The 12029-nt window shown below is 37.8% G+C and overlaps 1 protein-coding gene across 3 annotated transcripts in view; it reads right to left on the reverse strand.

The window, feature by feature from the left end:
* Nucleotides 1–1483: 1483 nt before the first annotated feature.
* Nucleotides 1484–12029, reverse strand: part of LOC146485660 (von Willebrand factor D and EGF domain-containing protein-like) — a 40456-nt gene continuing 29910 nt past the window's right edge. For all 3 annotated transcript variants that reach the window (XM_085103009.1, XM_085103008.1, XM_085103010.1), the window contains 7 exons: nucleotides 9831–9944; nucleotides 8139–8253; nucleotides 6511–6632; nucleotides 6058–6158; nucleotides 5151–5209; nucleotides 4745–4896; nucleotides 1484–3809 (listed from right to left, as the gene is read on the reverse strand). In XM_085103009.1, the coding sequence (XP_084959135.1) occupies nucleotides 3535–3809; nucleotides 4745–4896; nucleotides 5151–5209; nucleotides 6058–6158; nucleotides 6511–6632; nucleotides 8139–8253; nucleotides 9831–9944 (938 nt within the window). In that variant the 3' untranslated portion in view covers nucleotides 1484–3534. The remainder of the gene's footprint in view (nucleotides 3810–4744; nucleotides 4897–5150; nucleotides 5210–6057; nucleotides 6159–6510; nucleotides 6633–8138; nucleotides 8254–9830; nucleotides 9945–12029) is intronic.

Consider the following 12029-nt stretch of genomic DNA (forward strand, 5'->3'; position numbering starts at 1 on the left):
CTCGCGCGTGTTTTAAGATTTTAAATAATTTGTTTTTGAAAATGTAAGTTTAAGTAATTAACTTTAATTTGATCGAAAAATAAACATTCGGCAAAAAGTAGCCCCTCGAAGGTTTGGAGTAACCTTAATTCATTCATTTATGGCGATGAAATCATGTCACCAACAACCGTGTCCACCATAACATCTCTTCCAAGGACAAGTGTCTCAATCTCAGTAAATCCAGCTAAAAGGAAAGCTTCTCAGTGACAACAACTAACATCTCCGTTAGCGAAAAACGAAGAAAACGTTCTCCATTCCACTGGTCTTAATTCACAAGTCTCTCTACCGTCGGGCAATTTCCACGGATGATCGTTCACTTTCAATTCAAACATTAACAAGTAAATTAGTTTGTTTTTCGATAGGAAAGACTTTGAACTGCTCATTTCGTCCTGAGCTCATTCTCTTTAGTTCTATAAACAGGTTCACTGAGTGCCGTTGTTTTGAGGTTCTCTGATGCGATGAGATGCGATGTAGAATTTGACACAAAATATCGTTTGTCAGGTGACTCATCACCTGCTCATGAAAGGCCCCTCTTTTGTTCATCGTTATCCATGTGTTTCAACCCTATTTAAAATATTGGCCAATATTCACTTCGCCTTTAGCGAATAATTGTTAATTACAAATATAAATAACATATATGCAACCAGCATTGCGTATATTTCCTTCAGGAGTTAGCTTGTTGTCCTGTAACAATACAATTTAGCAGAAATTTTGACAACGTTAATATTAGGAGATGACTGGAATTGCTCACTTTCCAAAAGGGATAAAAGCGGCGGCGCCCCATTTCCTTTACCAATGTAAAGAAAAGACGTAACTGTCATAACATCGCAACGTGTAAATTAAAAGGCAACTGAATGAGTTGGATTGGAAAATTTGCAACCATGCAAATCTGGAAAAGTTGATCTTTGACTCTACTGGTATTCATATGTACTCAGATCTCCGTAAGTTTAGTCTCGTAACAGGTACGTAAGAGCATTGTAGCATTGTTAATTTTTGTAAAGTAATGATAACTGTTAATCTGTCTATCACGTAGCTGTATAACCATCCGTAAGTTACGTATTTTATTGTAAAAATATATTGTAAAAAGCCCTTTCTTGTTTGCCAATAGTGTCTAAAAAAAATTTGTTGAGCACGCTGATGGCGTCAGTGAAAAATAAGGTAATAATAATTCACTATCTGAGAAGGAAAATTATCAGGAACTCAAAAATTCTAGTAGACTGTGAGAGCAGACGCCTTTTCTAATGGGTGAAAAAAAAGCCGGAAAAGGTGTCCGCTAGCGCAGGCTAAACTATTAATGACTAGTTTGATAACATAAAAGAGATACTACACAAGTTTTAATTGGTTAAAAATGGTTTGTTACACCGGTAAATTCACAGAGAATAAACCGCATAATCATCGGTTTACCGCGCTTCGGATTCGGAAAACAGAAATCAAAAGTCTTCAATATCTTGTAAACATATCTTTATTCAGCAAACAAGCAGTCTATAAAAGGCGGAGTAATTTAACATTACACGAATTTAACGCTTTAGGTCAACTGAACACTAAATAAATTGGTCAGAATGCTCTTTTGCTAACCAAACTAGATTGCATAATCATGACCGCACGTCAAGACTACTTTTTCAAAAAATATATATTTAGCTTTGTGCGGTTTGCTATTACAGAACATCTCCAGAACAGAACATCTCCGTTAGCGAAAAACGAAGAAAAGAACCGAACTGAACACTAAATAAATTGGACAGAATGCTCTTTTGCTAACCAAACTAGATCGTATAATCAGTACTTTTTCAAAAAATATATATTTAGCTTTGTGCGGTTTGCCATTACAGAACTGTTGCAGAACTATCCCGGTAAATATTAACGGCAGAAATGTTCAAGACAATAGTGATACAAAACGAGGAGTGACGAACAGTAAATTGGAGCCTTTGCGAAATGCCAATACTAGCGAGAGTTCTTTTCTGCGAACCCGTAAACGTTCAAACTTTCTAAAGTGCAGTGCTGCAGAGTTCTTAGTCCCTCCGACTTTGAAAGTGACAGGTATAACACATTTAATGTTCAACGAGATAAATCCAGATTGGTCAGGACGAACGTAGAGAAACGCTTAAAACGGGATCTGCGAGGCTTGTAACAATATAAGTAGCATTAAACGAAGGCAGTAGGCCAAGACCAATTGTCACTCCCTACGTCGCCGTGCCAGCGTGACGACCAAAGCTAACTAAAACACACACATAACTGTACCTATCTAGCTAAAAAGTTTGTTGTTAATTTGTTGTGATTTGTCTTACCATGTATATAAATTTTAAAATATTCAGGAGCAAAGTCTATAGTTTTTACTTTTTTGAGAAATCGCTTTTTAGACACTAACTAACCGCCTTTAACCATTCTATAGCAGCAACTATCTGACAAAAAGAACAAGCTTACCGTGTTGTTGAAGGGAATTACACAATTTAAAAGTGAAAGCCAACTTCGACATAATTCATGAGAATTTTCCGCAAGCTTGGATAGATGTTAAATTGTATAGCATTGGCCAGGCCTCCTTCAAAAAAATTCTTGCGATAGCAAATAGTTTTTGTCGTCTTCAATCAATAAAAAGGTATCAAAAAGGCCAAATCTTATCCCTTGGACTGTCCCAGTTCCACATCCTCTTTGGTGATTTTCCTTGTCCCACACAGCAAACATTACAAGTGTATCTTAATCCCCCACTTCCCCCTCACCGAAATCAAACTAAATAAGGGTAATCTATTTATCTTTCTTCTTTGATATTGACGACTAAAATTCTGGATGAAAGAAATACGCTGACATACAACTTGGATATTACAAAAAAAAATTTAAAAAGTTGATAACTGAGCTAACAATGGGGAACTTAAGCATCGACGACGGCAACGCCAACGAAAACGTCACCTGAAAATAAAAATTTATTTCATTTGTGCTACTTCGCGACTATTTCAACTCGTTCAACTTCTACAGAAACGGCGAACTACCAAGGAACCAAATTGGTAGGAGTGGCGTTCAAGTTAAGAAATAAACCAAACATTCACCGTCGTGTGTTCACGTTCTCCACAAAACCCCAAATTTGGTCATTTGATGTGTTGTTTTGCAGAGGATGGCAAAGAAATGTACCAAACTTAAAATGCACGTGTAGAGCGCATGTCATGACTAATTAAACCTATTGCTTTGCAGCGTTTTCCTTGCCGTCATCATCGTCGTGCTTAAGCTCCCTATTAAAGTCCTAACCCAAACACAAGATCAACGCTATTAAAACTCTGAAACAAGAGCTATGCCCTTACAAAAAAAAAATTCGGGAAGGAAGAGGGAAAAAAACATTTTGTCAAACATAATTAAGTGAGCCAGAAAAAAGATATGCAGTGCATGTTTAACTGGCGTTGTAGAAATGACAAAAAAAAAAAAACAGAAGAACGGTAGAAAGCCAAAGTGATTGGCCGGAACTTTGTGACATGTCTATTGCAAGGGACCAGGTTGGAAGTTTCGAAGGCTGTTTTATTCCATTCCTTCGTTGCATACTCCTTTGTCTTCCATCAAGATATTTTCTTCCTCGTCGAAATTAGTTGGTTTTAGCTCATATTTCTCCGGCCTCGGAGAGGCTTCCTCAGTAGGCATTCCATCCCCCAAGGCTATGCTGTTGTGAGATGGTGGACGCCGTGTGCAGTAGCAAACAAGCCCTATTAAGACCACGAGAAGGACGACACCGGCGGAAATCGAAACGCCTAAGATTAGTGGTAGATTGGTACTTGATTGAGTTTCTTTGTTGGCACCTAAAAATTTGTAGTATAGAATGCAGCATTACATCTATAGGCTAGTGATAACAATTAAGTCAAGTGTAAGTACGTAGTACTTCAAGAGCTTAGGCTCCTGGATGATTCTAAGGGCCCGAGCGAAACTTGTTTAACTGGATAACTAAAAGCAAGGGATTGAGAACTACAGCTAGCTGATAACTATGCCTCGTACACAGCAATAAGGCACCTGTATTGCCGATAGCAAAACCTGATTTTATTTTATTGATCAAATTAAATTTCCGAGCACTTGCTAAGAGCTGAACTTCTTTTTGTTGACAGAGAGCTTGCTGTTGCTCCCTTTTGTCTTCTTTTTGCTTTTATTGGCTGTCTTCTTTTCAGTTTTGATTGACAACTCAGAGGATGGCTTATGAGACAACGATAGAAAGTTTTCTCGTCTTTCTCCTCTTTGAAGTGATTGATTGATCGTTAAATTAAGGACGGTGTTTACTTTGACTACTGCGTGTCCGTTCTGCGCAGCTTCAGTGAGTCCGAGAAAGTGGGATTTCTTAACAGCGATGCCTACTAAAACGGATTATAAGCACGCGGAAAAAGCAGATATTGGCAAGGTTTACTGGGATGAGAAAAGAAAATAAGGGGGAACCTCGCATTTTTAAAAAATAAATAAGCTTTAATTTGGGGGGAAAATACCTTACAATGCATTGTATTTTAGCGCTTTTTAGAATGATTGTTGCTTACTTATCTCTAAAAAATTCATGGTTACTCCCAATTTTCTTTTTGGATTCCAACAGTTCTTGCTAAGATATGCTTTTTCCCGAAGAGACATAAACAGCCAAAAATAGCTCTGTACTTTTAGGCACCGTCCTTAAACTTCCAATAAATATAAGGTTGTTTTTGTGCATGCAAAACAAATAATATTTATTGGCAATTTAATATAGCCCTACGTAGTACCTCACCTTGCTTAGGGACTGCCTTTAGGGAAGTCGGATCCACTCCTAAACTTCCTAGTTTACCGTTGGCTGTTTCTCTTTTCAGTTCAGCCAGGGCCACTTCTTTAGTAACTTTACTTTTAAATATCAGTTGAAATTCTGCTACTACGCTGCCAGGTCTGAAAACACAGAAAAATAGAGAAAAAATATTCCTGGCCGAAATGTTTTGGCAAGTTAGATTAAAAGTTGGCAATTCTTTTTCTGTTTCTTTTCCTTTTGTTGGTCCTCATCCTGTTCTAAATTATTATTATTATTATTATTATTTTTTACGAAAAAGCAAAGGGAATGAATAATAAAAGAAAAGATAAATCTAAAAACAAGAAACACTTAAAATGTACATAATAAATGTAAATGACTGAATAAAATACTTTACCTCATTGAAAGTATCTCAACTTCTTTCAGTTCAGAGTTTCCTGAATATGCCTTCCAAATCTAAAAATGTTGCTTTTTATTAGAGAGATATCGCTATATCTAAATTGGAACTTTTAAAAATAAATAAAAAGTTACACACGTGTAGAATGTTTTATGTCTTATCCCCCGGTATTACGATTTCAGATATCCCACCAAACCGGTTTCGCCTAAAAAACAGAGCTTATCAAAGTTGTTCCTCGTTGCCGCAATCAGAAGTTCTCTTCTCCTCTGATTGGTTTCCGTTTCAATCAACGATTTCCTTATTCTTTAAAAGAACTACGTACCCATCAAATCAACCCATGAGTAGATAGGTTCAGTTTGGTTTGAAAACAGTCTTAGTTTCATTTTTACTGCAATAGACTATATAGCAGTTGTTTTACTGAGTCTATTTTGATAGCTTACGCTGTTTGCTGTCCAATAATAGGGACCTTAAGCAGAGACGACGACGACGACGAAGACGAAGACGAAACTTAAAAAATTACCTTCACGTATACTGAATAAATTTGCGATGATTTATATTCTCTCAGTTTGTGCAATGTAGCCGAACTATCGAGTAGCTAACGTCGTAGGGGCGCCTTTAAAGTTCAGAAAGAGAAAGGTAAATTAATCATCATGCGTTCACGCTCTCCATAAAACCTTAAATTTGGTCATTTCACGTTGTTGTTTTGCAGAGGACGACAAAGAAATGTACCAAAGTGTATAACGCACGTGCAGAGCCAGTGTTTTGCTAATTAAAACTATTGTTTTCTGACGTTCTCGTTGACGTCGTCGTCGTCGCTGCTTAAGGTCCCTAATAACCAAAATAATTCTATGCTTTAGATACACTTTATAACTAATGCATGAATTGTAACCATGAATAACATACATACCTCGTTTTTCATTAGGGTGGCCAATTTCTTAAATTTCTCACTTCCTTTGTCTCGGAATCGTTCGTCCCATTCCTCGTAAAGACGAATTTCAAAAGTGAAATCTATTTTAAACATGAGGAAATAAAATGGTAATTATTTTCCTTTTAAAAGCGTAATGCACTTGTACGCGTCAAAAAGGGGACATCCAAAATTGAAACTAAGTCTGAACAGGACCCCATGGTGTGAAACAGTTTCAAAGCCTTGAGGAAGGATTTTATCCGACTCGTGTTGTTTTACTAAAGTTTAGGACATCATTCCGTCTTGCCTCTTTAGATTCGAAAAAAAAATAGACATCATTTTCAATATCCTTTTCATCGTTTAAGGTCAGTCTGCGTAATCATGCATAGTTGCATTAAGTATAGAAGTTTAGTGTTAAAATGGGAGGCGGTTTTTTTATGTTTTCAATAAACATACCTGTCTTGCGTTCACCTTCCCCTTCTTCAGTTGTAGGCTCTGTGGTTAGGTTTTCCTCGTTTGTCGACGACGAGGGTCTTTCTCTCTCTGTAGCAGTTGGTTCAGCGGTCGGCAGTACTAGTTCTGTGTATAACATAGAAGTAGCTAAACCTCTTAGTTTCTGTCTGGCTTGCGCCTTTTTGGTAAAGGTCAGTTCGTGTACGGTTTATAAAAAGAAGACGTCGTAAGAGAAACACTAATTAATTTATCAGTTTCATCAAATTTACTGAAGATACCACACAGACACAGACTAGGGGGCAGGGTGGAAATAAGGCTTTAACAACGACTTCTCGGGCACTTTATCTTCAGTTATAGTGTTATAATACTTAACACAATTTTAATGTGTAGATATGTAAGGGAATCTGAGTTATCGAATTGTTAAAAGACGTTTGGGACAGGACTGACGTACAATATCCAAAATACAAATTTAATAGTATCTTATTTGAAGGAGGAGAAGGCGAATACCTAGCCACTTATTTTTATTTTGCTTATAAGCCAGAGTTAGGTGACAAAAATTAAGTGTTTATACGCCAATTTCCATGTGTTTTAGAAATTAAGAAACCCAGAAAAAAAGAAAACTGACCAGTAAAGGAGCACGGTTCGCGTTCCCAAGCACAAATTAATTCCAATTACCCCATGTAAAATAATGGGAAAGCAACAAAAGTACACTTCTCCTTAGCAATATTATATGATGATTATTTTAACGAGTATACAGAAAGGGCTCTTTTTTCTCAAAACCTAAAGTCGAGATTAGACGCAAGATACTTGGCATCACGTTGAAAGATGTGAGCCCAGCAAGTTAGTCAAAGGCAGGGACACGTGTTACGATGTAAGTGGGCTGAGTTTTGGAAAAAAAAAACCTACAGATATTTTAGAACTACGTCATGGGGACCAAGGAATGGACAGAAGTGAAAGGCGAAGACCAAGATATACAATAGAAAGGTTCAAGTGGTGTCTATCGGAGGGTAATATCCAACAGTGGATGAGGAAAGCCGAAATCTAAATTTATTCTGGAAATCAATAAGCATGATAACATGACACCCATAGATAAGTAAAATTACACTGCAGCACGTGCATAGTTACCATTGCATCAATTCAGTATTGCCACTGAAAGCTCATTCAATGGACCAGAAAAGCAACACGTTAGCGGATAATCAATAACATGGTATTGTGCCTAGTTAAAGAGTTTCACAGCGATTACCAATAACACACGACCTATCACCTTCATAAGAGTCTGATAGAGTTGCATTTTGGTGGTGGTCAATCAAAGAAAAGCCGTTGAAGTTATTTTTTAAATCTGACAACATTTCTCAACAAGACCAAGAAATTTTAAAATTCTATCCGCTAACAGATGGTAATTTTTATCAAAGTTTATCTATAAGAAAGGGCATCGTTTAGAGGATACTGTATTTTTAAATTTAGAATCGCTACAGGTGATAATTGTCGGGTTGCCTTGCAATCTTGTCAGAATTCAAAATGTTTTCAGCGGTTTTACTCCGATTGACGCCCATCAAAGCGCAACTTTTTCCTACTCTTTTGAAGGCCGTAGGGTCCAATAAATACATAAATATGAACTGAAAATAATTTTATCACTTTCACAGAGCATTCCAGTAAATCCCTCGGGACATACGCAGGTATACTGATTGACACCATCCACACACGTTGATCCGTTGGCACAATTTGCAGAAACACAATCATCAATGTCTTCGACAAAGCAAAGAAAACACGACAAATTAGTATTATACAAAAACTTTTATTTACACACACTAAAGTTTAAAAATCAAAATACTACTGGGAATAATAATAAGAATAAGAATAATAATAATAATAATAATAATAATAATAATAATAATAATAATAATAATAATAATAATAATAATAATAATTTGAGAAAAATACACACACTTTTGAATTTGAAAACATGTTTCGGATACAACCGTTACCATCGTCAGTTTCGGGATGTTACAAGTTGTGAAAATATATATACATATATATACAACAAGCGGTAGAAAATTACAATAATGAACAATGTAGCTAATTACATGTTACATAATATTAAAGGGAATACAAATTAAACAATGATTAAAACATGTGGCTGATTACAAGGACAGATGTGAAACAAATTGTATAATACTGAGAGAATACAGAGTAATGAGAAATGAAAAAAACAAATTAAAGTAAAAGTGTTTAAGCTGTTTGTTGAGTGAGGGCCGCTCCCATTCATTGTGGAGGGCCTCATTGTACCCGATGGTTTGTGGTGAGCCAATGTTAAATTTAAAGCTCATCAGTATACGCAAGTTATCTAAATTTCTTGTTTATACTCTTTTCCTATTAACATTTTGGTAATGTGCCAGGAAAGTATTCCATGCAGGTGGTACAAAAGCTTGATGGCGACTCTGCACATTGCCCTTCAAACCATTTCTGGCCATATTATTGGCTATACACGACTTTTGGATTACATTAGTAACAAGATTCTTGTTATTCAAAGGTTCCGTTACAATTTCTTACAATTTGGCAGACGAAGTGGACAGGTCTACTGCCCGCTAAAAAAGATAACGAAGGTGGTGGTGGTGTCAGCTTGTTTATTTCAAATCAACTCACAGTTTACAGAGAACTTGGAAGAATTTTGAACGTGGTATGCCTCCCACAGTTCCAGTTGCACTGGAGCCATGGAGAAAGACATAGAAAGAAGAATATTGAGCAATTATCTTGATTACAGCCTTCGCTATAAATACATGGTCTGTGACGGTGCCAACAAAGCTTACAACAATGTATGGGATGTTTATGGTTGCTGTGACGATTGTAATAAGTGAGAGAGAATGGATAAGAAGAGCAACGTAATAAGAAATGGGTTGACTCTCTTCCCATGAGAAACGGAGATAAGACCATGAACTTGGTCATGTAAATTGTCCAAGAGTGATGAAACTTGACAGTGTTGGTCATGTCCAGAAAAGAGCCGGGATAGCTATTCGTGAATTTCGAAAAAAAAAAAAGAATGTAGAGAAGTTGAAGGATAAACTGCCGGTTGAGTCAGGTACACAACATCATGTTTTGAACGGCATTTTTGTTTTTAAGTCATAAACGATATTGCACGCAAAGACCTTTACTTAGTATTCTCACACCTTGATCCAGCAAAGCCCTCGGAACAGTTGCACGAGTAACTATTAACACCATCAATACATAATCCACCATTTGCACACTTGTGTGTGCAATTAAAAAAATAAAAGCGCACGTTCCGTGCGCATATATTAAACACCTTTGCTAGGGCAAATTAAACCTACCTGTCTGACAATAATTTCCAGTAAATCCCACCAGGCAGTTACAGGAATAGCTGTTGATTCCATCTGTGCAGGATCCACCGTTAGTGCATGTGTGATTTACACAATCGTCTATGTCTGGCAAAGGAATAAGTAAAAAAGAAGTTGAATTTTAGTCATCGCTATTTAAATAGTGGTCGAAATGTAACCATGAGAAAAATTTTCTTGGCTCGAAGTTAGTTACTTTTAATTTTTTTCCGTCACCCGTGAAACCAGGTGGACAAGTGGCCCCAAATTCTCACTACGTCGTACATCAGGTTACAGTGCATGATGACGACCTCACAATGATGGCCTGTAAACCCAACGTTGCAAAAGTAGCTGTAGCTATGCACTTCCCCAAGACATGTCCAGTTTTTCTGACATTTTTTCTTAAGCTCTCCAAATTAGGTTGCCTTCGTTGATAATCTCATAATACTTGTTTCCTGTCTCTTAACGTACAAAAAAGCACTCCTCTTTAAAGATCAAAAATGATAGCAGATGGTTCACCCCGATAAATGGTTACCTTATTTCTAGAAAATCTCGTAAATCCTAATTGATGGCTTCGTCAAAACCCAACGTAACGCGTTTCGAGACATTAACGGGAACACGAATAAAATGAACCCGGCTATGATATAATTTACGGGATCACGAATATACGTTTTATTTCCTCTGACCTAATCACTCCACACACGCGCAGAAAAATGCCACATCCTCAGTTTATGTTCATGAGGAAATAACGAATGGCTGACAGTTCGGTTAATCTGGGGTTACGTGTAGTAACCATGACTCTGTGCGCCGGTTGTATTAACATCTAGTATTGTACCACGTGCCCCAGTTTTTAATAAATCATGGCGTCTCGCATTTCCTGAGACAAGGAGAAGCAAACGTAAGCAGCGGAACTACGCTAGAGACGGCAAAGAGAGCGAAACCAAAAGATAAACCCTCGGAGCACTCCGACGACCGGAAATTAGCGGCTCGTGCAAACTGCGAAGAACACCGAAAGAAACACCAGAAAAAACTAGCCAAGAAAGCATGTGATTGAGAGAAATCATGACAGATGCACCGGCCGAGAAATGAACCACCAGTGCGCTGACAGAAATGCGAGTGCTCAGCGTCGGGAAAACATTGAAGATCGATTCGTTTAAGATCCATAAAAGCTATTTAGAGACTAGGCGAGAGTGGAAGGAATGCATCAAAGGCTTCGAAGAAGTAACGGCGATTTTCGAAATTATGGACGTGGAGGATAAAGTTTAAGTGTGTTGAAAATTTGCGGTAGCTAAGAAGTAAAGAAGTTCGCACGCAACCTACCGGAAGCAGTACCCTCAACTAGGAGAAGACAGTTACGAGAAGCTGAAGAGGAAATTAAACAACCTTTTTCTTCCGAGGAAGATCAAACATCACATGAGGTATACATTCAGCAAACAACAACCCTAAGGAGAGAGCGTGGTAACCTACCTTGCACGACGGCGCCAGAAAGCGAAGGATTTCGAATTCGGAGAGCAAAGCGACGACAATAAAGGACAATGATTTGACCAAGAGAAGAATCCAAAATAAAATAGATTCTGGAGCAATTTCTAGAGGAGACCAGCCAAGCAGATTGAAGTCATCAATCATCAGTTGAAGGATATGAAAGACGACTACAAAAAAGCAAAAGTATCCGCCAACTGAAGAGTAAACCAGGACATAGCAAAGAGAGTGGACAAATTCGAAGACCCTCAGGCCTTATCGGCAGAAAACCAACCCAGCGTTCACACGGTAAGCAAGAACGCCACAAAAAAATTAAGAAGAAGAACTTGCAAGAGTTTTAATCATTGTGGGAAAATAGGACTCCACCCTCCAGGCCAGAAGGCCAGCCTACCGTTAACAGTACCTAAAGTAAGTTAACCGCTCTACATCTTGTTCTAGATCAGGACCAAAATCTCAGCAGGAGAAACTTGAAGAGATGAACAGGGGAAAAATGAAGAAAACCATAGAGGTCGAGCGGGGCAAGGAAAAGTAACTGAAACCCTGGATACTTCTCCAGCAGACAGCACGACACTTACACCGACTGAAAAAGGCACGGTTAGGTGGGAATCAAGACACTATACTCATCAGAATAGGAAATATCGATGCACTTGTAGAAACAGACAGTGGGGGAAGCACGAACGTTATGGATGGATATCAATTCAAAGGCCTAGATTAAAC

Source organism: Pavona decussata, unplaced genomic scaffold (genome assembly GCF_977016875.1).
Source record: "Pavona decussata unplaced genomic scaffold, jaPavDecu1.1 SCAFFOLD_25, whole genome shotgun sequence".
In the NCBI taxonomy this organism is placed as follows: Eukaryota; Metazoa; Cnidaria; class Anthozoa; order Scleractinia; family Agariciidae; genus Pavona; species Pavona decussata.